Genomic DNA, 25,283 nt, shown 5'->3' with positions numbered 1-25,283 from the left:
CAGCTATGAACATGAGGTTTCTTGCATTCTGGTCATTCTGTTGTGCTTATAAGATCACGTGACATCCTGAGCTGGAGCTCAAGTTTGCAGCTAAAACTTTATTTTCTTCCGAGTTTGCCGCTTAAAATCGTTTCCAGACCGGGATCGACCCGTTACCACAGGAAGGAATGAACCATGGGTGAGTCCCCGAACCATTCTTCGGGCGGGCAATGAGAGGGGAGGGGAGTTAGAGGTGGGGAAGGGTTGTGGGGAGGGGGAGGCCACTTCCTGGTTTCCAAGAGGGTAGGCAGGTTGGGGCAAGAAGTCCCAAGAAATGACACGTTTTCTTGGATTCAGGTGCAATGACGTTATGTAGGACAGGTTCACATTGTTCAGAATCAGACTTACATGGCTTCTATAACAGGTTTTACGACAAAGACTTAAATATTCTAAGCCAGAGAAGCTATGTCTTGGGTCAAGGAGGTTTTTGGGTTCACATTCTCAAGGACTCAGGTGTGTTGAAGGGCCTTGAGACGAGACAGGTAACAATCAGTTACCGTTACACCTTAAATTCTTAGCTTGATGACGAATCATTAGGCCTACATTCCTGTCAACCAACATATGTCTACTTAATAATAGATAGGATGTTATGGTGTTGACCTGGTTGTGATTTGAATAACTAATGACAGGTTCAAAGACAAACGTCTCCCTAGGGATCATATAAACACGTGCAGGTAACTGCATTGTTTGGATAAAATATGCGTTTGCAAGGTGAAATATGATGATGATCAAAGCGGTTCTTGTACTACGTAGCCATTGGTACAAATATGCACCTGCTACGATGGAGGAATTCCCATACTTGTTACTTACATGTAGCAGCTGTTCCATAGATATTTCACATCCCCTAAGACCTTGAAGGATCCCATATACTTTTTGAAAAAATAACTATTAACTCAGGTTCCTTGTTATCCTCTTGGTTTATTGTTCTTGAAAGATTCTTGATGCTCATTTCATATAGAGTTGTTTGAAACTTCTGTCATTGAGCACATTGGTGTAACTGTAACTAAATAATTGGCATTGGAATTTGGTGATACTGATGATGTAAGCATATTTTTGTTTTCACCAAAATTGATAAGCCACAAAGATTGGTTGTCACTATTGTAGCCTTTGAGACAAAGAACAGACATATTCTTTCAGGTAAAGAGGAAGTGAAACTGTTTAAGAATGACTCCCGGCAGGATATTATTTCAAGATTCAATTTCCTTTTGGAAGAGACATTACATGGCCTGTCTCCTATGTGTTTGTGAAATCTCAGCTCTGTACTCTGAATCATGTACAAGTTTTTCAGGAAACAACTGTTTCCTGCCCACTTCAGCAGGGTTACACTGGAAGGCTCGGTATATTAGGCTGTGCAAGAAGGTTTTAGGGAACCTCCTTGGGCTGTGTTAAAACAAAGAGGAAGCCTGTTTACAATGTATGTGTACTGTACAGTCTTCAACTCACAATAGATGATGTAGTACTATTAGTGGAAGGAAGACAGCATACTTGAATCTATCTGATGTTTCTGTTTTCAGAATATTTCTGTTGGAATGACTCTTAGTCGAAACAGGTCCACAAATAGACACGTGTCAAGAGAAAGAAGGGCTTGTCACTTGTACCAGTATTACAATTTGATTTATAGATTTGAAGACAGTGCATAAGACTCCAGTACAGTGCAAAATGAGAGGTCTTTCCTAGAATTTCAGGTAAAAATAACACAACCATTTGCATACCATAAGTCTGACATAGTGTGTATTGGATCAATAGTTAAGGTAACAGCTGGTGTATGTAGCAGGGTAGTGCATACAGAGTGAAAGGTCAGACAGGATAGCTGAGTCTCTCCATGTCTGTGTTAACATGGCAGTTCAGTGTGAGGGGAGAGATGTCTGTAGGCTTCTAACAGTTCATCACGAATATGTACTTTTAAACTGATGTACTAGCAGTGATAAAATCATGGGTTGGAAATTTTTCATCAGCATTTGAAGCTGTTCTTAAGACTGAGAAACATGTCAACAATAAGAGGTCACTTTGAATATACATGTACATTTTTGTAGTCTACCAGCGGTTGTTTGGTTATTTATATCCAGTATCTGAAGAATTGTGTGGGAGTGAAAAATCACCACCTATGAGAATTTCCAGTAGCTATCACCTCATTGGCTAGTCTGGGACAAATTTGCAGACTGTTGGTATTTTAAGGTCACGGTCATGAAAGATTCAACTCAGGAAAAATCAAATAGTTTTCAAGAAACTGGAGTGAACAATGCCCTGTGTTTAATAATTTACAAAACGTCCTTCTGCCACGGCCAAATATTGATTGTCTGAATGGCAGAAAAGTAACATAGATTGTGTGAAGAGTTGTAATGAAATTGCTGGATAAAAGGTGCTTTCTTTCAGGTGACTGGGCAGGCAGGAATGTTTGCATAATTGATTAGGTAGGAAGGTGTTGTTTTCAGGGGGTCAGTACACTCGTCAAGGTCAATTAAATGAGACCCCTGAGGTTATCATTATCAGTCTTCCTATTTGCTATCATATTTCATATTGTTGCAAACATTTACAAATGGATGACAAGAAATTGATACTATTAGAAATCCTGTCAACAATTTCATACAAAGAAAAGTGTTTGTAATTTGTAAAAATCAGTACAAATACTTTAGAATAAATGAAATCTTCAAGTAATCATACTTAATTGAAGGTCACAGCATCAACAATGCACAAATTGCATTCACTAAAAACAGAAAAGTGTATACAAAATATGATGCAAAATATTTTGCTCCCTGTACTTATTAATACTAGTATATACAGTGGAATAGCTGTTGACATCTTAACAAAAAACACATCAATTTCATACCAAGATAAAAGCAACCATCTTGACTATTGCTATCAGTGAAGTGATCAAACAGTGGAAGAACCAAGGGTTGCTGTAAATTAACTTATTTTTACATGAATTCAATTTTGAGTTAAAAGTGGAAGGGTTGTTTGATGTTTTTTTAATTTGCGGTCGAAACAATGTTTACATTTTACTGCAACACAAAAACGCATATTTGGGGTGTCATGATTTTATGGTGAAGGGGCACTGCTAAAAGCACAAAAATAAATCCACCGCAAATATTTCAATATCTACTGTATATAAAGACAGATAAAGACAGAACTTTATCTTTATAGTGGGTCAAAGGGCAGTGCAAAGTTGAGATGCAAACAACCTTGTATAAATGTGGAACAATGGACAGTACAGGTAGGTGTTTCTTACAATGTAACATGTAGCTATGTGTTTAACTTCTTAGCTACATATTATAGATGTATAGCTATCGAAAGATTATTTCATGTCATTCATATTTTGCAAAGGATTGTCGCAATTGTATGTGTAGGTTGGCTTTTTGGTACCGGGAGAATGTACAGTATTCAGTATGCTAGGAGCTGGATAGTGTATGTGTTTCTTCAAGTGATGACAGACACTCTTGGTATGGTGACTGAACAACAGTATTGAAACCCAGAGTGAGAGAGAATGATGGCATACTTGCAGGTACATGTGTGTAGAAATACATGTGTCCACAACAGTAGAAAGATAAATACTGTCCACCCCCCACCCTCACCCCCTTCTTCTTGTTTGGAGTCGTCCCAGTTGGCAGTCTTCATGGATACTGTTGCCACATGTAGACGTGCAAACCTGTTCCTGTACAAGTCTTGTTCCGATTGAATGTGTTTCCTTCCAGCTACTTGCTATCTTGGTTTGTCAGCTTTCAATCAAATCCTCATATGATTAACAGTTATATATAAATATAATAGACGTGTGCTTCCTACTTTCCATAATTTTTCTGCTTGTGGCGTCAAACCTCTGTACGTAAAAGAAACGAACCTGCTTATAGAAATGAGTTGGGGTGACCCAGTGCGCTTGGCTAAAAATGAGATCCGTAGTAAAGCGCATTTCACTAGCTAACAAAAAAGTGTCATGCTTTGTCCTTAGTTAGTCTAGGGGCTGCCCTGCTTACCTCAACCTCTTTATTTTCATAGAATCAAATGTGTGCATAGCTAGACTAGTAAAGCAATATCTTACTGGCTTACCAACTGATAGCCATGTATCTGAGATCAATTGTGGTTTGTGCTCTCCTCTATTATTGATGAGTACTACCAGCAGCTCCCATGTGGAATCACCAAGGGAACGTGCAAAGAGAACAAAATTGGGGAGGGGGGTGCCATGACCCTTTGCAATTTTTGCTATACACAAATGTACATGTATGCAAACTTTAAAACAGCCGGACTGAAATTTGTCGTTCTTTCCTTAGACAAATCTTGAATGTAATCAGAAATCCTTAGATAATATTGTCCATATTGTACAGCAACTGTCTACTATGATAAGCTATATTTTATAGGTCTAGCCAGCAGCAGGGGCTGATGTGTTGCTATGGCGATGACAAGTATCCTGGTACAGGGTCAGTGATAGCTTGGGTGACAAGGTACACATGTTGGGACATAGTAGATGGCTTATACATTGTAGTTATACTCTGGAGGAAGGTTGTGAGTGTAAAAAGGCAACTGATAGCTATTGCTTAAAGTTAAGACAATAGAAACGATCACAATTTGTATGCTATTTGCTTTATCTATCAGAAACTTCAGCAAAAAAAGATAATGTCTTTTTTAGGTTGTGAAATGTGTTCTTGCCCCCAAAAGGAACTCTATCTGTATATCAGCCCTAGTCCAGGAAATGTTTTGAAGCAGGTTCACACGTTAAGCTGTTTGTTTTGCACTGAACCCTGTTGTACCTTCACACGAAGTGGTAAGGAAATGTATATTTAGCAGTAGACAAACTACACTTTAAAAAGAGGATGTGTCGTAATGTGTATGTTCTTATGACGATGATCTGACGACTCTACTATGTAGGTCAGGCAGCAACCTGCAATTTGTCTACAAAAAAACTCAAACTTTCAAAGTACCCATGGTTTCTATCACTTTAACTTCTACTTTATAGCATGATAACAATGGGTTCTTGCAGGTACGTATATGTACATGATCTTAGCAAATTGCTGGGGAAAGTTGTTACAACCTACAATTTTGTTCAGCTGTAGGTAACAAAGAACAGTTGTTCTCCTGAAAGGCAAACTCCATTGTAACAGCATATGCACCTATATTGTTCAGATGAACCCATTCCAAAACAAATTCCAAATTGTTTGGGATATCCCAAGATTGTCCCATGATGTACATGTAGTGCTGTAAATCTTAAATTGTTGGCACTGGCAGTGGTTTTATTTTCGTAGTGACCTCTCCACTGCCAATTGGAATACACTAGTAAACTGTTCTACAGCATTATTTCAACCACAAACTTTGAATACACAGAAAAACTTCTTTCCCCATCTAATACAAATTTTATATTCCCAAAAAAATAGACAAATTTACGGCAAGTTAGATGTCAGGACCATATAAGGACAGTAGGGTGTTTGTGTGGGAGGGAGGAAGCCTGCTGATCCCAGAGGAAACCACCAGGACTGGGGCTGCTGTGATAAGGACTGATCAGTTATGATAAGGGCTGAAACTGGGGAACTCTACCAATATACAGTACACAGTAAACATACAGGGATGGATTAAAGGGGCGGTCCAATTAATATTTGATAGCTGTTAATCAGCTAGCTGTAGTATACAGTAATTACTCATGTGGCAACTTTCAAGCATGCAAACTTCTTCAGACAGTTCTTGATCTTACCCCTCAACAATGGAACAGAAACGTAACATTTCAACATTACTTCTGAATCTTACTTCAGCATTAGATTGAATTTTGCCAACATTTTTACACTTCTGTCACTGCCTCCTGCTGCATAAATGTAAATGTAAGTGAACTTCGTACATTGTCAGTGACTCAGGAACGACTTAGCTTTAATGTACCTATTTATACAACATGTATGGTTATAACACAAATACATATAAGTGTATATTTGTGTGTATTGCATATGCAAAGTTCTGTTATAAAACGAAAATTTGCTCTCAACTTCTCAAGCTCATGTAATTAGTATTCTTGTCAAAGGCGTAATTACAATTCATTGTTTTTTCCTTTCCAGTTGAGGTACGGGTGGAGTTTGACTATGAGGCAGAGTTGGACGATGAGTTAACGTTAAAAATCGGTGACATCGTCACCAACGTGAAGCAGCAAGATGGCGGCTGGTGGGAGGGCGAACTGAACGGAAAGAAGGGCGTGTTCCCCGACAACTTTGTCAAGGTCAGGCATGGGGGAGGGGGGCTGTGGTACCATATTATATAGAGCTGGTCACAGGTGAATGAAAAAACACAGATTTTAAATTAAACGAGGAAAAGGTTTTCAAACCTAGTGCTCAGTAGCATGTAAAATTATTTGTTGTTTAGTTTTTTTGTGTGTATCACAGTTAAATTCAATTAGTATTGTATATTGCCATAGTCCATCTCACTAAACTTGGTGAGCATCAAAGCTTTAGTTAGAGCACTGCACATTAACCACCACCCGGTCTTGTTTATCCACCCACAAGCTGCTCTCACCAAGTGATGAGGAAAGGGTTTGTGTCACAGTTTCCATGCACAGCTCCTATCTTTTTTTCCTAGCAGGGTTTTAACACTTATTGGTCCTGGAAGAATGCTTAAACTGATTAAAAGAAAAATCATAGTACTTCAAGTTCAAAGTCCAAATTGTCAAGAAAATCATTCCTGGCCTTCACATTTTTTGTGTAAAATTTCTTATAAAACACTGCCACCTGTACCAAGTCATGCATTTGTCAGTTATTCAAAGCAGCGCCTTTGCTATTGTGGTGCACAACAGATGTTGTAAGCTATGCACACGTGGCACGTCCTATTGAAAGAAATATTTTAGGAAGAGCTCCATGACCTTCAAAACATTCATGGTCCTAGAACTTCATTTGCTTAACCAGTTTGTGTTTCAACCCTCTTCTTTGTGTTAAATTATTCTGAGACTCTTTCTTTGGTGTTGGACCTTGAACTGCTGTCGGCAATTCTGTCAGTACTCAACTCAAAAACTGTTATTTTTCCAAAAGAATTTTTCTTGGAAAAAGCGTACCAACAACAACTGGTATGCTGAGCAAGGGGCATGTTTGAATGACCTTATGGATTTATACATACTTTACATGAATGACCTTATGGATTTATACATACTTTACATGAATGACCTTATGGATTTATACATACTTTATTAGCAAAATGTCTTTGTTTACATGTTACATGTTTGAGATGTTTAGAATGTGCATCTATTTGTAAGGAATGTTGTACTTAAAAAAGACAAATTGCTGTTCCTAAAACTAAGTAAAAGTTTGTGATATTTTCTACAGGTGATAAAGAAGGGGTCTCCCCCGGCCAAACCTTCAGACAAGACAAACAGCCATGATAAGGATGAGGGGGGCAACGTTGCCAAGCTGGCGTCCCAGCTGAGCATGCGGGGGGTCCCCCTGGCTGGCATGGCCCCGCCTGGAGAGGGGGGTGTCACCAGAAGACGTAAGTATAAGGATGAATTAAAAATTTTTTCAGGATTGACCACAAGATGGTCTTTAGATTAGAAGAAAGAGCCTTATTCCTTATTTGTTGTTTTTGTCAACTTTTGTTGTGTATGTATAAAATGTTACCCTAACCATTCTATCCCAAAGCCCTTAGTCCTCTTTCCTTCGTCCAGATGAAACAACATCCTTCCCTTCCTTCGAGTAGATTTCCCCTCCGCAACCGTAACGGCCTTGTCTCACTTGTCTTGATGTGACTGTTGTCTATTTGTCATTTGTGCAGCATTTGTGCCCAAGCGAAACTCAGGCAAGTGGAACTCGCTCTCTCAAACAGGAAGTGGAAAACATGTTCTTTGAATAACCACAGATCGGCATAATGTACCAGCTTCTGACAGTTAATCCAACCTCAATCTGAATGCATACAGCTACCTGGTTTATTCCAGATATCAATTCCGGGCTTGTAATAATGTGTCAGATCCCTCTGCATGGACTCTTCCTTTTCAGATGATTGTCCTGAAAGTCGGGAACACTGTTCTATGGCAAACTCTAACTCAAACTCAATGTGCTATCACATGTGTCATGAGATTGAGCATGAATTCAAAAGTGCTGCCAATTGAAGCCTGCGGCACGCTGGTATAGTCTGCCTGAGAGTAGAGCTTACTGATAGAAGAGCTGCTGCTGTTCTATCATGTAGCCTTCTTCCCTCTGCCAGTCTAGAGCACATAACTGGGTAGCGATTCACGCTATTTATGAGTTAGGTTTTTATGTTGATTAACTTGAATCTTTATCGTCCTAACTCACAGCCACTGTGCAGAGGAGAGACCCAGGCAAGTCTAACATAAACAGGTTCCCTCTCACTCTGAGTCAAGGGTCATAGAGGGCATAGGTCAAACATAATAGATCACTCCTCCATAATCTTGTAGCTGTGAAAATGACATTGATAATATATCATAATTGAGATCCTTGCTTTGTGTTTGTTATGTCACATCTACTCATCTTAATGTTTCCAAGACTATTGAAAGTTGACCTATGGCCTATGACCTTGAAAAGTTTAATTTTTCTGAGACCAACAAGATAATGATTGGGTCAGTCATCAAAAATTTTCCCCAATAAATGCTTCAAATCTTCAATGTGAAATATTTTCAATTTGACAGGATGAAAAATTTTAAATGGGAATTTCGCGATGTTCCCCATTCAATTTGTATATAATTCACAGTTTGTAAAATGATTGAATGATTTTATATCAGTGTACTTTTAATACTTCATAATACAATTTGGAACGAAGAAATTATGGAGATCTCCTATTTATCGTAGTACAATGTAATTGTACAAGGCCTTGTCAAGAAGACAAAATGTTCCCTCCTTATCTTCTCTTTCTGACCCTCTCTTTTCTAATGAATGAGGAACAAGTACTCCCAATATCTTCAGCACTGTAATACAAAAGCCATGACCTTTGTGTATTTCTTTTTATTAGCACAAGCCGAAAAGACCAGAAAGCTGCGCTGCAAAGCACATTACAGCTACGCCCCAGAAAACACGGACGAACTGCGCCTGGAAGTCGGGGACGTGATTGAGATTCTGAAGCAGGAGGAGGAGGGGTGGTGGGAAGGGTCGCTGAACGGCAAGTCTGGCGTCTTCCCCTCCAACTTCGTCGAAGTCATCAAGGAGGAGGATAAGGAAAACATTGAGGAACAGCAGAAAGAGAAAACTGGTAAGATGCAGGCAATGAATATGTGAAAGACTGTTGTGATCCATACAGCGATCCTGACTGTCCCTCATAATTACGATAATTAACAACGAGAAAGTGACTGGATGTCTGTCAAACAGTTGTGTTGTTTATTTTGCATTTCTCCGTTTTGATGGAGGTGGGTAGGGCTATTTGTCGACGAAGGCTAGACGTCCAGGTAATAAGATATGCCAAGAAAATGCGCCATTTTATCCAGTTTCTTGAGTGACTGTCTTTTGGCGTATTACTTTCATTGTTCTAGTATACTCAGAAGTCTCATTGATTCTGTGTAAAAAATGATTTGTAAATAAAGGCTGCTTTATTGCCCAATCTTGAGATATTGCAGAACCATCTCATTTTAACAGTGGCTATCTGCCACTTCTATTAGGAAAGTTTCCATAAAATTGAATCTGAATCAAACATCTTTTTCTGCATTTGTTTACTCTTCAGCTCCACCACCACAACAGCAACAACAAGAAGAAAGGAACGGCCCGAGTGGTGAACCCCAGCAGCAGCTCAAACAGCCCAAGAAAGTGCGAGGTGTCGGCCTGGGGGACATCTTTGGCAACAGTCCTCTTACACTGCGCACCAAGGCAACAGACTCTGTCCACGAGAAAGACAAACACTCACATACAGACAACATTGCCAAGGTGAGTCGAATGGAGACACAGCAAACTTTTGAAGACTATTGGTGATACACAGATCTGGAATAAGAACTTTACCATGACATTTTGGCAGTGAATAGTCAAATTTGTTAAATCTATCTATTCCTGTACATGTATCAGCTTCTTTGCGTCTTGTCTCATTCATGCTATCTGTATTTCCAGAGTGGCTCACTGAAAAAGAAAGCTCCGCCTGTCCCAAGTGAACCCCCAGCTAAGGAGGACAAAGGTGAGTCATGATCAGGTGGTTTAACTATATTCTGTGCACGCACTCTGTGTTGATGAGTACATTTACAAAGTGACGGACTGCCAAGTGCTTTTTTTAAAAATACATGTAGGCTTTACATGCAAACTGTTTGGTGCATAGCACTGTTGAAGAATTTACAAGAGAAGTCCTAGATCTTGATCCAGCTTAGCTGAGGCCTTAGATCCCACTACCAATAAAATATGACAGATGTAGTCAAATATTTTGCTTGCCTGTCAGCAGACCTACAGCCAACGCTTGTAAAAACATCAACTCCATGACAGAGGTAAAATGTCTTGTTTTCATGTGTTCTATATTCTCTTTGCTCATCAGCGTCCAAGCCAGTAGAAAAGGCGAAAGTTCTGTTTGACTACAACGCAGAAAACGAGGATGAGCTGACGTTGAAGGTCGGGGAGGTCATCATCATCAGGAGTAAAGAGAGCGTGGACAGCGGTTGGTGGGAGGGAGAGGTCGGCGGCAGGACCGGCGTCTTCCCTGACAACTTTGTGGAACTGCTGCCGCCAGAGGAGGTTTGTATTCACTTCCGTTGTGATCCAATCAACATAAAATTTAGCTGTAAGAAATGGTTATGATATGTTGTTTGTCTGTTTTGTCTTTTTATTTAACTGGGAAAGGATGTTGTTTTGCCTAGAATTGTATAGATAATAGATGATATGAAAAGATACAGTTGAGACAATTTATGAACATTATGTGTCTCTTTTAACAATAATTGCTAAGAGTTCTCAACAAACCTTCCAGATCTGCAAGCTCTTTCTTTAACCTTCACCCTGCTGCCTGACCAGCAATACAAATTTGAGAGCAAAAGAAGGCAGGGAGAAGGTTAAAGAGCAATTGTACTACTGGCTTGTAGTTGTAAATCTTTTCCCAAGTTTATGGAATAAATTTCTGAGAGCACCCTTTCACTGCATCCCTACATAAGACTTGACTGTAATCCTATCTACTGATGAAAAAGACAACTCTTTGGCTTGCACCGCCTGTGCCCTGCACCTGCCAGCTTTTTCCACACCAGCACAGATATGTTTTGTTTACCACAAATGTAGCTGTTTACGTTGTTTTTGTTACCCTGTAGCAGGGGCCAGACGTGCCGCCTAGACAGGTACAACGGAAAGTTCTTGTAAGCATTCTCACAGACACTGAATTCAAATAACCTGATCACTAATGTGGGACGATCCTGTGTAAAGGTCTTGGTGGCTGGTGTAAGGTTTTGTTTTTGTTAAATGCTAGATGACGTATTCAATGCTTTTTAGGTATTTTATTAATGGCATTGCAAAAGGTAGATTAAGGGCTAATCAAAGACTTTCTTCAAGATCTTTTGCAGGCACATGTAAGAAAAACATAAAAAAATAGTCAAAGGTGGTGTGACAGGTAGCCTCAAATTTTGATAGTGACTGTCTTTAATATTGACTGCCTGACTTGATTCAGTAGGTAGGAAAATACATGTAGACTAGGTATGACATTACAATGAAAATTATGACTAACTTACAGCATGTAACTCTCTGCAACTCTCCAGCTAAGATTCTATAATATTGAAGGCTATTCCATTTTAAAATGGGGAGAGCAGTTGAAAAATTTCTGTCAAAATGAAAGGAGAGTGTATGAGGATACTGATGGTGGGTAAAAAGACTCCCCCTTCTCAACTCTTAAGATAAAATAGACCTAAGGCTATCATCTTCCCAAAGGACACAGGGAAGATGATAGCTAGCATAAGGGTTATTCCCTGAGGCCATTTGCTGAGTAATATAAAATATTGAGAACAAAACTACAATGTCGACACATCATCATCATCTGCCTCCGTCCAAGCCTGGTATGCAAACCTTATTATAGCTTCTGAGTCTCTTCTGTCCTCTCTACTAATGGACAGAAGAGACTCAGGAGCTATAATAGGTACCGGTTTGGATACCAGGCTACCTCTGTCCGTCTTGAAAAGACAATGGGCTGTGGTCATGATCGACACAGTACCGTTGATATTTGTCCTAATTTTCTCCTTCCTTGTTTTACAGCCTCCCCGACCAAAGAAGCCGCCGCCACCGTCTGCCTCAGTCAAACCTGTAGGAGGTAAAGAGAAGAATCTTAGATTATATAATTATGTAGAAATTTGTGTTCTAGCATACTCTTTATGGCATTTTTAGGACAGGTTTATGATCATTATATCGTTCAAGTGTGAAATGGTTGCTTTTCTTGGTACATAGTTTCCCTTTTCGGTATTTTTTTTTTGCATGGCTAAGTTACTGTAGATCATCATGCCCCCCTTAATTTTGAAGTGCAGCATGCACTTTTTCTAAAAGTAAACTTTGTTAACTTCAACATGTTTATGCCAGCCCTTAAACTAAGCTATAGCGACCACTTCTTCTCTTGATTTGGTGTTTGAAATTTCACAAATTGATGAGGAGGATGTATGCTTATTATGGGAGGGGATAGTGTAAGAGGTAGTCATGTAAGCAACAATTATTTCACCGCCTGTTTGTGACAGCCTTGCATGTACCCAGTACCCCAAACTTTTTCTTTTCTTTATAACAAGCCATGCCAAGTACTGCCCTTCGATTCATTAACATTCAGTTTCCCTTCTCTTTCCTTCTTTCTATCCTTCTCTCTCCTCTTGTACTTCGTTTTCCTTGTCATTCCCTTTTCCCGTTTTCTGTTTGTTGAATGATGGTCACAACACAACATGGTGAATGTAAGTAAAGTTAGTGAAAGAAATTCAACATTTTTCTGGTTTCTTTCTGCTTTTCAGTGTTTGGCTTATAGGCAGCTTTCATCTTGTTTTTCATCACTGTCTTGCAGAGCTAGAATATGATATGTAGACCATTCGGTGTTTTGACAATTGCGATTTATAAATAGTCATGCACGTACAAAAATAATTAAATGAAACAGACCTACCCTCTGATTTGAGTACTTTACAGCATGAGATTTGTATTTTGTTATCTGGGATTTAAGTGCTAAACATTAATGAAGACAATTCATATTTCATTGGCAAGGTGTTCTCAATTGAAAAATGAATTTCATTTTACTTCAATGTTTGATAATCATAATACAACTAATGCAATTATCTGCTACAGTGAAGTTTAGTAGCAAATCTGGGTTAAGCACTAGATATATAAAGAATCTAAAGATATTGTAGGAAATTGTGACTTTATTCACTGTCCTTACTGCTGTTCTATGCTTATGCCGCTGCTGAAGTCAATCAGTCTCCTCTAGTTTATCTCAATGTTTCTCTACTGCAACTCTTGTGTCTGTAAGTGTTAGCACCACTAGGAGCTGTGCCTAACACTGTCTATTCCACCTCTCAGCTCTGTCCTCCTTGCTAACCCTGTCTGGCTTCACCAGGTAACGCTTCACTCCTTCTCTGGACATACGATTATTTGAAAGTATGCATGTTTTTCCTTCAGAATATATTTCAAGCTGGGTATGACTGCTTATATCTTATTGCAATCCATCTGCGATGAGTGGAAATATGTATCTGTATTATTGTATTGTATAGCCGATAAAACAGCCCTTCAGCGTAACACACCAGCTCAGAATGTTGCCTAAATATCACAATCCCAAGAATGACAAAACGATTTGAACAATGTTTTTGATGAACAATAAAGCAAAGAAAGAGAGAGAGAGAGGGTTGATTTGAATGTGATTTTGTACTGTAATTATTGTGATGAAATCATTGTGTTGTTGATGATTATTTCTTTTCTGTGTATTTCCTGTCAGGTCTAAACAAACTTTCTCACGACAAGAAGCACGAAGAGAAGCATGACGAGAAAGGTAGGTACATGTGGGGAAAAGAGTTGTGTATTGTAGATTCAGTTAGTTCCCCGAACATAAAATTTGCAGCATACTAAAAATAACGAGATTTTGCGGTATCTCTATGAGTTTGCAGTTGAACACAATTGAAGACAGAACATGTGTTTGCAATGGGATGAGGTCACAATGAGAGGTCACCACAAAAGCTGTGATTTTAAAAACACAGTGAAAACTAAAGAATATTGTAGGCACAGACAAATAGAAATGGCTAAATGGAAGATAGTATAGAATTGGTTTATCGTCTAATGATTACTTTGTAGAGTTAAACTCGCACGTGGACAGACATTAGCATGATTTTTTTTGCAATAGTTTTCTTACTAACGAAATTTTATTTATGTTCATGGAAATACCTTAAACTGCTGATCTGTTATGTTTACATGTGGAAGCTTTTCTTTCCAACTAACCAAAGAGAACATGTTAACTTGTAATGTCACGATATATATGTGGCTTCTCATACTAATACAGGATGTCTGTTACCTAACATTGTTAAGAACCCCTCAGTTTGATAACAATAACCATAACATGTCAGCCTTGTAGCAGTATCATTGACCAAACACACTATCCCAACTCACCACTCCCTACAAAACCCAAACTTGCAAACTTGAGGTTGAATCTTTTCTGTCTTTTCATATGAAAGGCAGATGACACAACTTTTTCTCCAACTGTACTGGAATAGAAACACTAGTTTCCTTCCCTTGACAGTCTTTTTTAACACAAGCATGTGTCACTAACTCTGTCAATATCTCAGTATCTCTCTGCATCTCTCCACTGTAACTTTTTGTGTGTGTGCTAACCTCTTATTGCTTGTAACTGCTTGTTCTCTCAGTCTGAATTATTTTTATGATTTGCGATGATTTGTGCGAGCCGTAAACCCTGTGCTTGTCTGAGCTGGTTGCTTATGATGTTCCCGTCTGTTTCTGCACTGCTGGTGTGGCGCACACAGCTGAAAAACAGGAGCACACAGACAAACCAACCAACAAACTCGACGACCTCCCCTCCAGGCTTCTGGGTAGTCTGGGTAGAAAACCTGGCACACTACCCCCCAAACCTTCAGGTGAGAGGGTTTCAGGGGGGTGTCCTTCGTCCATCCATCCATCTCTCCATGCATCCATCCTTCCACGTAGCTATCTCTCCATTCATCTAGCCATCTCTCCATCCATTCATTCATCCTTCCATATAGCTATCCCTTCATCAATCTAGCCATCTCTTTATCCATCTCTCCTTCCATCCATTCTTCCACCCATCCAACCATGTCCAGCATGAAAGAATGTGATCAATCAGATAAACAATATGTTAAACTTTTCTCCATCCCATTTTGTGCCATGTCTAACTGTATTACAGATGAGAAGACTTGTAGATGAGAAGGTTGGAGTTGAAATTTTGCCATCCCTTTATAGTTTTCAACCCCAACATGCATCTTGCTTCAAAATGTAACAGTTACAATTCTTTGAGGGTCAGTTGTAGGCTGCCAGTCTCATGTAAAATAAAAGCTACTTCTGCATCCTGCACCATTAGATTAGAGATCCTACCATGGTTCTTTGAAAGAGTGATCCTGGTGTGAGTGGATTGAAAACTTGCAGTCCGCTAGCCGAACCTGCGCAATTCTGCTGTATTGAGGTCATCTGAGAGTGCCAAATGGTTTATTTACGGCCAGAAAATCCTTGCCTCCCATACGTAGTTATTATAATAAGGGACGACTTACAACCCTAGTTGTACTGACAGCCAACAAAATATTGGAGACACAAACTTAATGAATATCCCTTTATGCATGTACAACTTTGTTTTACGTATACGTAGCTAATGAAATTCTTCAGATACAAAATTTTCACACCCAAGGCTTTCTTCTCTCCCAGGTTCAATTGAGGAAAAGTTGGACAAAAAATCGGCCACCCTCCCGATCATTCCTCCCAAGAAGCCGGGTCCTCCTACCGCAGCCAAGAAACCAACCTTGGCGAAAAGTACAGAATCTCTCAACTCTACATCGTCCACTGAACAAAACACAGAAGGTGGTAGGTTTATGTAATCAAACATTATTTGCACCATGTTAGATACTTGCTGTTGATGATGACTTGATACATTATTGGTTTGATATGATGACTTTCCATGTTCAAAATAAATTCACGTTATCTGGAAAAGTTGCTGTTATTGTGACTTTCATGCGATCATCCATTAATAAGGCCATCAGTCCAAAGTCATGAATTAATAAGGGCTTTAAAAGGACATCATGAATTAATGAAAGATTTCATCAGACCTTCAGGCCAAGTGCAGAGATCTGGTGACATTACAGAATGTTTTTATCTGGTGAGGGCTGTTGTCAAGTCTTCTTCCCTGTGCATTAAAACATAGGGGTAGGAAAAGGAAAGTAGCTTGGACATTATCATTGCATGTCAAAATTTCTTGTTGAAGATTGGAAAAGGGTAGACTGAAAAAAAAGTCAGAGGAACCAAGCATGTGGTAGTACAAAAACTAGAATGACAAATGATCATGTTATAAGAAAAGCACAAATTTTATCAATTTTTCAAGTTTCTTGCAGAATTTTAATCTAGATTTCCACACATCTTTTTTAATGTGTTTCTAACTGTTTTCCTTGCATTTTTCAGAACTGGGGAATTTCGACCACATCCAGGTGTCACCTGACAAACTGACACACCTGACAGCACAGAGAGCCAAACATCCCAACAGGAGACCCCCCTCCATGTTCTCTCCTACCAAGGTAAGGGGTGCTGTACCTGTGTTCTATTTTGTATATTTGTTGAAACATAAAGATAAAGATAGAGCATAATGGGGATGAGGCTAAACATGTGGCTAGCATGGGAAAACTTATGGAATGTTCAATTTACTCTGGAATACATTCTTGTCAATATACCTGGGAATGGTCAACTTCATTTGCAACAAATTTATTGTGCAATATGATGATTACTATTATGTTAATCAAATGGTAGACTGGCCTTTGACGAGATTTGTATCCATGTTAAGATTAAATATCAACAAAATAAAAATAAACAGATCTGAAAAAGAAATGGAAAAGAATCTGTACATTTGATTTAAAAAAAAAAAAACACATTTATGGTCCCCTCGTATCATATGAATACAAACATATAACAAAAAAGGGACATTTAGATGTGCAGCAAGGAGTCCACACATACCAGTTACTGTACATGTAGATGCAAGATGACACTGATTTGATTGTCCTGAGCTTCTTCCATGTTTGCCTGGCTTCAAGATGACTTTCAGAGCACAAAACTCAAGGCAGTCATGATGACTTCTTGTCTTCATTTGTCCATCTGCACCATACACTATAAAACATTGGCTTGACATCGCACTTATAAGACCTTGCTTTGATTTCCACCATCCAGTTGCTAGACGTTTCTCCCACATGTACAAGGTCTTGCTATTGAACTTGGCTATAACAACCTGAACTTGGCTATAGCTACCTTTTCTCTGACATTGAGACCACCTTCCACCAATGTCCTGCACAGTTTGCCTGCCTCGGCTTGCACATATTTGGAGGTACATGTATGTGTTGACTTAGAACACAGTCAGCACACCTCCCATGTATTGTTCTGTTGCTTGTTGCATGACACAGCTTGTATCTACCGGGAAGAAAAATAGTAAAGGGAGGCGACCAATAGCTACTGGTGGTTTTCTGAACTGCTTGGTAAGTTCGTGCAGTCATGAAATACACAGAAAAAGCCAGTGCCTTCAAGCAACTTTCACTCAAGTAACTTCTTTAGAATCTGAAAATACTTTTTGCAGGCTTTGTAAACAGCACTTAGAAGGTCCAGTGTTGTGGATTATAACTGCACCCTTCTAACTTCTTTACTAGATCTGGGTTAACCATTATAGATTGTGTTTAACACTCTATCTACAGACCTATGCCATAACCCTTGAAGAAGTAGTCTGCAACAAGCCCAGCAAGCAAAAGCATAATGTTTGATCAACTTGGACACTTGTAACACTCTAAAGGTCACCTCAAAACTCAGGAAAAAATTAAAGTACAAATGTATATTGATATAGTCCAACTCTGACGGTACTGTATACACATAGAAGATAAACATCCCCTATAACCATTAATAGATATTGAACAAACTACCTTCCAACAAATTTAAAGCAACATTTTGATATTATTGGCTCATATTCAAGCTTATTATGGTGTGAATATATTTTATACAACATGTAATATTTTGGAGAAAAAAAATGATAGTCTACATCAACAATACCTTGTCCCTGTGTTGTACTTCTAGTGTATTGGTTTAGAATATCAGTATCTGCATTAAACATTTTGTACCCTTAAATCAAGTGTTGCTTGACTGTTTGTTGGACAGGCGTTTTACCATTTACCTTTGCCATCATAACAGTGTAATAAACAGATAGATAACCTTTAGAAGAGAAGGGATATGTCCTTTTCAACCCAAGCTGCCCTGGAATTGTCTTTAACTTAGAGACAAGCAACAGATAAACATCCTTTATTTCTGGACTGGTCAGAGTCATTGGAAAGCCACAACCAAAACCCATTTTTTGCATAGAAACACAAAATGATGCTTTATATTTTCTCTCGTCTACAGACTGAGAATGGGAATGACATGGAGGAGCCCAAGATCGAGACAGTGGAGAAAAAACAACCCGAGGTAAAAGAAAAATTGAAAGAAGAAAAAGAAGAGAAGGAGGAGGTTGTCCAGCCCCCCTGGGCCAAGGATATCCGTAAGGGGGCCTCTCTCAGGAGGGGGGTGATACCCCCTACTACAAAGGAGGTGAGAATACATGTACATATGATTAGTATTATGTTTTGCTGCTGTTTGGATTATAGCAATGTATTTTTTCATCATTGAATCACAAGACATTTTAAGCCATTGTGGATTTTAGCATTGCAGCAGATAGTCAGGTTTCCGTGTCCCTTTCTTTCTTTCTTTTATACCTATAACTCCTTTCAATAATTCTAACAGCTGTGATATGTGCTTGTGATTTTGGATTGATGGATATGTTCCTTCTTGCTCACCAGGAACCTCTGCCTGAGAAGAGACCGCCTCCGCCTGCTGTGCACAGGGCAAAACCAACCCTGCCGCTTCAACCACCCGCAAGACCGGACAGCAAACCTACTACTCCTACGGAACCAGTTGTTACCACACCAGGTAAGCAAATCGATCACTCCTACAGAACCACCTGTAACCACCCCTACAGAACCAACTGTTACCACACCAGGTAAGCAAACCTGCCACCCCTACAGAACCAACTGTTACCACACCAGGTAAGAAAACCTACAGGTCTACTTGTAACCACACCAGGTAAGCAAATCTTCAGAACCTACTCTATCACACCAGGTAAACACCCCTACAGAATCACCTTGTAAACACACCAGGTAAGCAAACCTACCACCCCTACGAAACCACCTGTTACAACACCTACAGAAGCACCTGTTATTACACCAGGTATACAAATAGAAAATTCAATGTACATGTAGTAGGGACTTCATCTACATCTTAGTACTGTAATGTATTGTGTGGGATGAGGGACTTAATGCATGGTATAGTAAAAGGTAGCTACAACTTCAGCAATTCACACTTCACATCTGCAAGTGGATAGTTCATGACTAGCAGCGCCCCCTTTCTTTTCCCACAGGAACTCCATTAGACCAAAAGGCGGTAGAGGAGCTGTATATATAGCTTCAGTTGTCTACACTTGATCCAAATGTATATGGTTCATGACTGGTCTGTGTTCATCGGCGCCCCCTTTCTCCTCCCACAGGAACTCCATTAGACCAAAAGGCGGTAGAGGAGCTGCGGGGTGAGGTCAGGTCGCTGAAGGAACAGATGAACAAGATGCAGTCGGACCAGAGACGCAAAATGAACGAACTCCTGAACGAGATTGACGAGGAGAAGAAGGTTCGCATGGCCATGCAGGTCGAGCTGGACAGACTCAAGAAGCTGGTGATGTCATAACACTGCGGCCTTGTGGGAAGACTGGAAGGGATTGTGGGAGTTTGGGCGAACATGACCATCTCGGTGCTGTATTCTACTGTATGTATAGAGAGACTGTTTGTTGGGGGAAATAGGAAATGAGCACGAATCATCACTACACCTTGTTATGTCTGTTCAATCATATAGGAGTCAGCAAAGAAAAGGTGGTGAAAGCACCATTTTGATAATCATACCATCAGGTAATAGTCTCTTGGATGTCTCTTCAGAACTGTGTTGTTGATCCCTTACTTGTAAGTACTGCAGAACAAATGTAAGAAATTCTCGGTGATTTCACTTATAGAACTCGCGACAGACCTGCAACTAGTTTCCAAGAACCCAGATAGAATAAACTTACACTGTTCCAGTATAAACAATCCTCATGCAGGTACATCATTTAGCATATAGATTTAAAACTATTACACAGGCCTAAATGTTTCTTGGTGAGAAGCTTACAGCCAGTATCCACCATCTTTCTTCAGCTCTGAATGGGTATGTACTAGTTGTGTGACCTGGAAGTTAAAGGTCACACAGTTGAGCCTTCAGCACTTGATGAGTGCCCCTATTCACCAACTATACATGGTACAAACTTGTATGTACCTGCACACTGGCACACTTGTTAGAGAGAGTGCTGAAGGTTAATAGACAGTAAAAGCTGGTTGTCTCTAACTTCTTCAATGTCAGTGAAACACTGCAGGTAGACTACATCTCATGTATAAGTAATGTCATTTTTGTAAATTTTTCTTTAAGAAATCAAACTCAAGCAGTTCAAATTATCCAGCTAGAGGAAATACTGTAAAGTACTTTAACTTGGCAGGGAATTTATTTTGTGAATTCAACAATTTCTTCTGACTTGTTGAGATTTGTTCCTGCCAAATCAAAGCATTTCACAGCAACATATTGTAAATCGTATGGCATGATACATTGTACAGGGTGCTAGAGTAACGTTAGCCTAATTAAAGAACAGTTAACAATGCTGCAAAACAATGAACAACATTTATATTAGATGTGTGCCTATGTACATGTACTGTAACATTACCAAATCTGCACTTAATGTATACTTTAAGGCCTACTGCTGTTACTAAGTGCCCATTAAGATTAAATGTTCCAAAAGAACTGGTAGTCGATATGTAGTTTTGGGGTCTCATACCAGAGTACCTCTGCACTCCAAAACAGAACCAAGAGGTTTCCATGGTAGTTCTATAGAATCCCATGAAATGACATGTTCCAAAATTAACCAATCTGGTTGGTTGAGAGTATATTTAGGTTTCGTGTTCAACGTTCTTGACTGAGCACCTCTGCTTTACACAGGAAGACAGTGCAAACTAGTCTTTTTGCAAGGTTCTGAAAGCAATATTAGTCCATGTCTTAGTGCTGTGTGATTTTCTCCTAGTGCCTTCAGTGGCAGTTACACTCCTGCACTTGTCCGTTAGACCTTCTGTCCACCAAGACACAAGAAATGTTTGAATGCCTGTAAAACAACACAGAACTTTTATGTGTGGTTTCATCACATTTGGTTCCAACCAATGTAAGTAGGTGGGTGGAATAGGTGCTGGTGCCTTTTGCAAGAAAACTTAGCTGATAAAAGATTATGGAGAGTTTCTGGTAGTTTACTCATTTGGTGTTGCAAAAGTTATAAGTTTGTCATGCAGCAAAGTAGATACTCTTATAGAAACAGCAAATTGAAAGGATGTATTACAACACTTAGTAACCAATCAGATTTTATTTCTGTATTCAGATTACTTTGCCAGGTTACAGTTGATCAGTAGCCAATGAAAACACTTCTATTTTCATGAGCCAATCAGAACGAGTGTGACAAGGCCTCTACATAGTGACATGCTCTTATGGCTTTCTGTCGGCTGTTTTGATTTGTCTATAGCTTGTCTGGTAAAATGCTGCAGACGTCTGACACACAGAAGTAGCTATACTGTTATACAATTTATAATTCTATTGTTATTATCATTATGGGGCCTTCATTCAATGTCTGCAAAACGAGAATAATTTTTTGTGTATTTTGATGTTATTTGTATGCATTTAAATGGGGCTGTTGTACAGCATTATATACAACAAGTATCAGCCTAGATCTTTATAGTACTTTATGGCATCTATTATATAGTTTTTCTTTATATATTGTAGACGAAATATGAATATTTTCCTTCTGATCTAGAGTTTGCATCTGCCTTTAAATATAATGTACTTATGCATAATTGCGATGACTGTGTCTGATTTTTGTACATGTGTGTGCTAAATGCTTTTGCATGGACCTCTGTACACTGGAGTGGTGTTGCAGTGATAACTGTAAATTGATTTATCTTCGCGGGGAATTAATTTCACAGTAGAAAGGAAAAGGAAGCTTTTGTGAAGTTTTGAATTCACGGTTGAACCAATTCTGTAGTACAGTAGTGATACAATGGAAAGGCATATTTGCAGACAGGTCATTACAAAAATCGTGAACATAAAACCACCACGAACATTTCAGAACTTAGATTGGGAGGGATTAAAAAATGAGAAATGGAATTATATGATCACACCACCTGTCCTGCCTCCTAAAATAAAACACACACTAAAGACAACAGACTTCCAAAACTATATTTACTTTCCTTCTTTATTACTGACCAATTTCTAAAGCAAAATCATTTGCAGAAGCCACTGAATGGTTTCTAGGTTCAAACAAGCAATGAAATAAAGGGCTTGGTAATGCCCTAAGATAAATGTTAGTACCAAATGTATTGTACAGTTAGTGGGATCAAAGTACATACATGACATACACGTACCTTCATTGATGGGTACATGGCAGATTTGGGGAGGTATTAGTGTACATGTATTTGAAAAAGAACTCATTTTTCTAAATTTCTTCCTGTGCACATCTTACTGCATCAATTAAGTCCTACATATTGAATATCAAAAGTCTCTAATTTATCCTCACAGGTGACTTTGAATGATTGATATCCAGATCATTATAGAAGATTTAGATTACATGGTCAATATCTTCAGTAGCCTCATAAAAGGACTCATTGTAACCAAAGTCCTACAAAACAGCTGTTTTATCAATGCCATAAAATCAACATCCTGGTTTGGAATACAGTACCACTTACTTGTTAAGTTGGTGTACACATGTCCAACTTTAACACAACAAGTCTAAGTATCAGTTTGAGGTATGATCTTTAAATGACACCATATGACTGAGAGAATGTACATTTTTAACCTCATGCCATGGAAAAGCCTAAAAAAAAGTATTACCTGGACAAGAGTCCTTCTTTGGGATCCTACAATACTTGTCTTACACAATGAGTTTGTCTACAATAACAACAATGTCGATGCCAGACTGGTTTAAAAGATGGGTGGTACTATTCTCCAAGCAGAGGTTTGGGGGCTAGTGATGGCCACAATTTTTTACGCTGCCCTCCCTCCACAGGAGAAAACTTGGGCCCACTACTAGCCCCCCAATCGAAACCTCTGCTTAGAGAATATGGTGGTACAGCTTGGTGAATGATGAAGATGACCTCCCCTCCCCGTGGATGTCCTCAGATCTTCCCACGTTCACGTTGTAACCTGGTGCTGTAGGTTCTGGAGACGATGTTCCAGGCGTCCATGTACCGGTCCATACACATCGCTATACACTTCTGTGGGTAGATATAAAGGGTCGAGTTACACGCAACGTTAAGTAATGAGTATACATGGTTTGTAAGATCATTAGTTAGTCAATCAAACTTTATTCTGCAATTACAAAGTCGCTATCACACAGCCGATGAGCTTTGGCCAAACTTATTGATTGCTAGACAATCGTTAAAGAAACTACCATGCTTATAGAAAAGAACGGGTCCATCCTGGAGTGAGTGGATCAAATAAATCTGTCGGGAATAGACCCCTTTCCAAATACCGCGGCCATTTTGAATCCAGGGCGAGCACACATGGTTCGAGCGCGGGAAAAGTAAACACCCGGTAAGACCAAGCCAGCGGCAAGGCGTCCCCAATAGAAACCAGTGTTGAGTCATCTTCGGCGGCGGGATTTTTCTCGACTTAAGCTAACATTATTAGGGAAACTACAAGCACGCGGTGTAAACATATTAGCATTGTATCACTGTAGCGCACGTTCAACATCCCGGCAGGAACTGTGGAAAAGTAGCAGAAATTCACAATTTTACTGGCCGATATCGAGTCCAAGTGTCCACAACAATATCATCTACTTGTGCCATGTAAATATATCGATGGATTTCACCGAGGAGGAGAACATCTCGCCGCCGAAGCTGGTTTCTATTGGGGACGCCTTGCCGCTGGCTTGGTCTTACCGGGTGTTTACTTTTCCCGCGCTCGAACCACGTGCGCTTGGCCTGGATTCAAAATGGCCGTGGTATTTGGAAAGGGGTCTATTGCAACTTATGCTCTTGACTTGAGTACACACCTAGTATTTTATGCCATGAAGTGGTTTACGCCATACAAACAGATGGTCATAGGTCAGAAAAAAAAGACTTGCTTGTTTTTGTTTTACTCCATTGTTTGGACACATCTTTATGAGTGTGACATAGGGCGAAAACCCAAGCAGACTACTTTGCCCCTCGCGGGGTTATCTGGGGGTAACAAATATGATGATGATGATGACTTATGTAACGTTATAAATCTAGATTGGAAACATCTAAAGGTAAGGTACTAGAAGAAACTTTGCAGTCTTTTGTTCTTCCAATACCAGTAATTATGGTAGAACTCACCTGTTCTGAGTTGTCCAGAGATGTTCCTGGTTTGGTCACACACTTCTTGAAACATTTGTCTGACATTTTCTGCAGAGAAACAAGATAGATATTCAGGTCAATGCCGTGTGATTTCGAAAAATCAAGCCAAACAATGATGCAGCAACAATGATCGCAGAAAGTACTCGTAGTAGTAGTGATGATGACACACCTTTGCAAACCCTTGACCCAACATGCAACAGTCACAGTACTAGTAACAAAGACTCAGGAAAGATTAAAGTGACTAGCTGAACCATAACCGACAATAAGAATTTTGAAACAAGTACCTTAATACTGTTGCCATATCATGTTTATTTACTCTACAATTCCGTAAACGATCCCCTAACAACGATGGAGCAACGCGCCCGGCATGGGGGAGGGGGGCAGCCATGCGTTTGCCGGTTCCTAAAAACTGCGTTTTACCTGCAATAATTCTTGTGCGTTCGCGATGGCGATCTGAGACTTGACTTGGTCCATGAGTTCATCTCTATTCACACCGGATCCACCGGGTGGGGGGCTGCCAAAATCCATCTTTTGTTTCAAAATCGACAGAGAAGTAGACACACGTGAAGATCTCTCCTTTTCACAAGGACGACTGACCTGACCTTTCACACTTCCGCTTTAGGACCTTACTCGAGCGCCTTCTAGTGGAATCTATCAGTACTGCATTTTGGCGCAGTGCAACCTT

General features: G+C 39.5%; 2 protein-coding genes across 10 annotated transcripts; one reads left to right on the top strand and one right to left on the bottom strand.

Moving 5' to 3' along the window:
• The first annotated feature begins 31 nt into the window (after positions 1-31).
• On the top strand, positions 32-22,078 carry LOC136438744 (SH3 domain-containing kinase-binding protein 1-like). Of its 9 annotated transcripts, none has more exons than XM_066433778.1 (19): positions 32-178; positions 6,063-6,220; positions 7,314-7,476; positions 7,759-7,782; positions 8,279-8,302; positions 8,950-9,186; positions 9,652-9,851; positions 10,029-10,092; positions 10,441-10,637; positions 11,198-11,242; positions 12,129-12,183; positions 13,828-13,881; positions 14,864-14,974; positions 15,774-15,926; positions 16,521-16,633; positions 17,507-17,578; positions 18,486-18,671; positions 18,920-19,049; positions 19,663-22,078. In XM_066433778.1, the coding sequence occupies exons 1-19, from the start codon at positions 175-177 to the stop codon at positions 19,854-19,856; spliced, it is 2,184 nt and encodes a 727-aa protein (XP_066289875.1). In that variant the 5' UTR covers positions 32-174; the 3' UTR covers positions 19,857-22,078. The 9 variants fall into 9 exon arrangements, with proteins under 9 accessions (XP_066289875.1, XP_066290462.1, XP_066290378.1 ...); XM_066434365.1 differs by lacking the exon at positions 19,663-22,078 and adding an exon at positions 19,537-19,595 and having other exon boundaries at positions 15,774-15,929; XM_066433868.1 differs by having other exon boundaries at positions 33-178; positions 11,198-11,224; positions 15,774-15,929.
• Positions 22,079-22,458: 380 nt separating this feature from the next.
• LOC136443494 (mitochondrial import inner membrane translocase subunit Tim13-B-like) lies at positions 22,459-25,223 on the bottom strand. Its single transcript, XM_066440793.1, has 3 exons — positions 25,019-25,223; positions 24,578-24,646; positions 22,459-23,494 (listed from the first exon to the last, which is right to left on the bottom strand). The coding sequence occupies exons 1-3, from the start codon at positions 25,124-25,126 to the stop codon at positions 23,396-23,398; spliced, it is 276 nt and encodes a 91-aa protein (XP_066296890.1). The 5' UTR covers positions 25,127-25,223; the 3' UTR covers positions 22,459-23,395.
• Positions 25,224-25,283: the final 60 nt, after the last annotated feature.

The sequence above is a fragment of the Branchiostoma lanceolatum genome, chromosome 1 (genome assembly GCF_035083965.1).
Source record: "Branchiostoma lanceolatum isolate klBraLanc5 chromosome 1, klBraLanc5.hap2, whole genome shotgun sequence".
NCBI classification, from domain to species: Eukaryota; Metazoa; Chordata; class Leptocardii; order Amphioxiformes; family Branchiostomatidae; genus Branchiostoma; species Branchiostoma lanceolatum.
The sequence above is the reverse complement of the archived record's forward strand: the minus strand, read 5'-3'. Positions and strand labels throughout refer to the sequence as shown.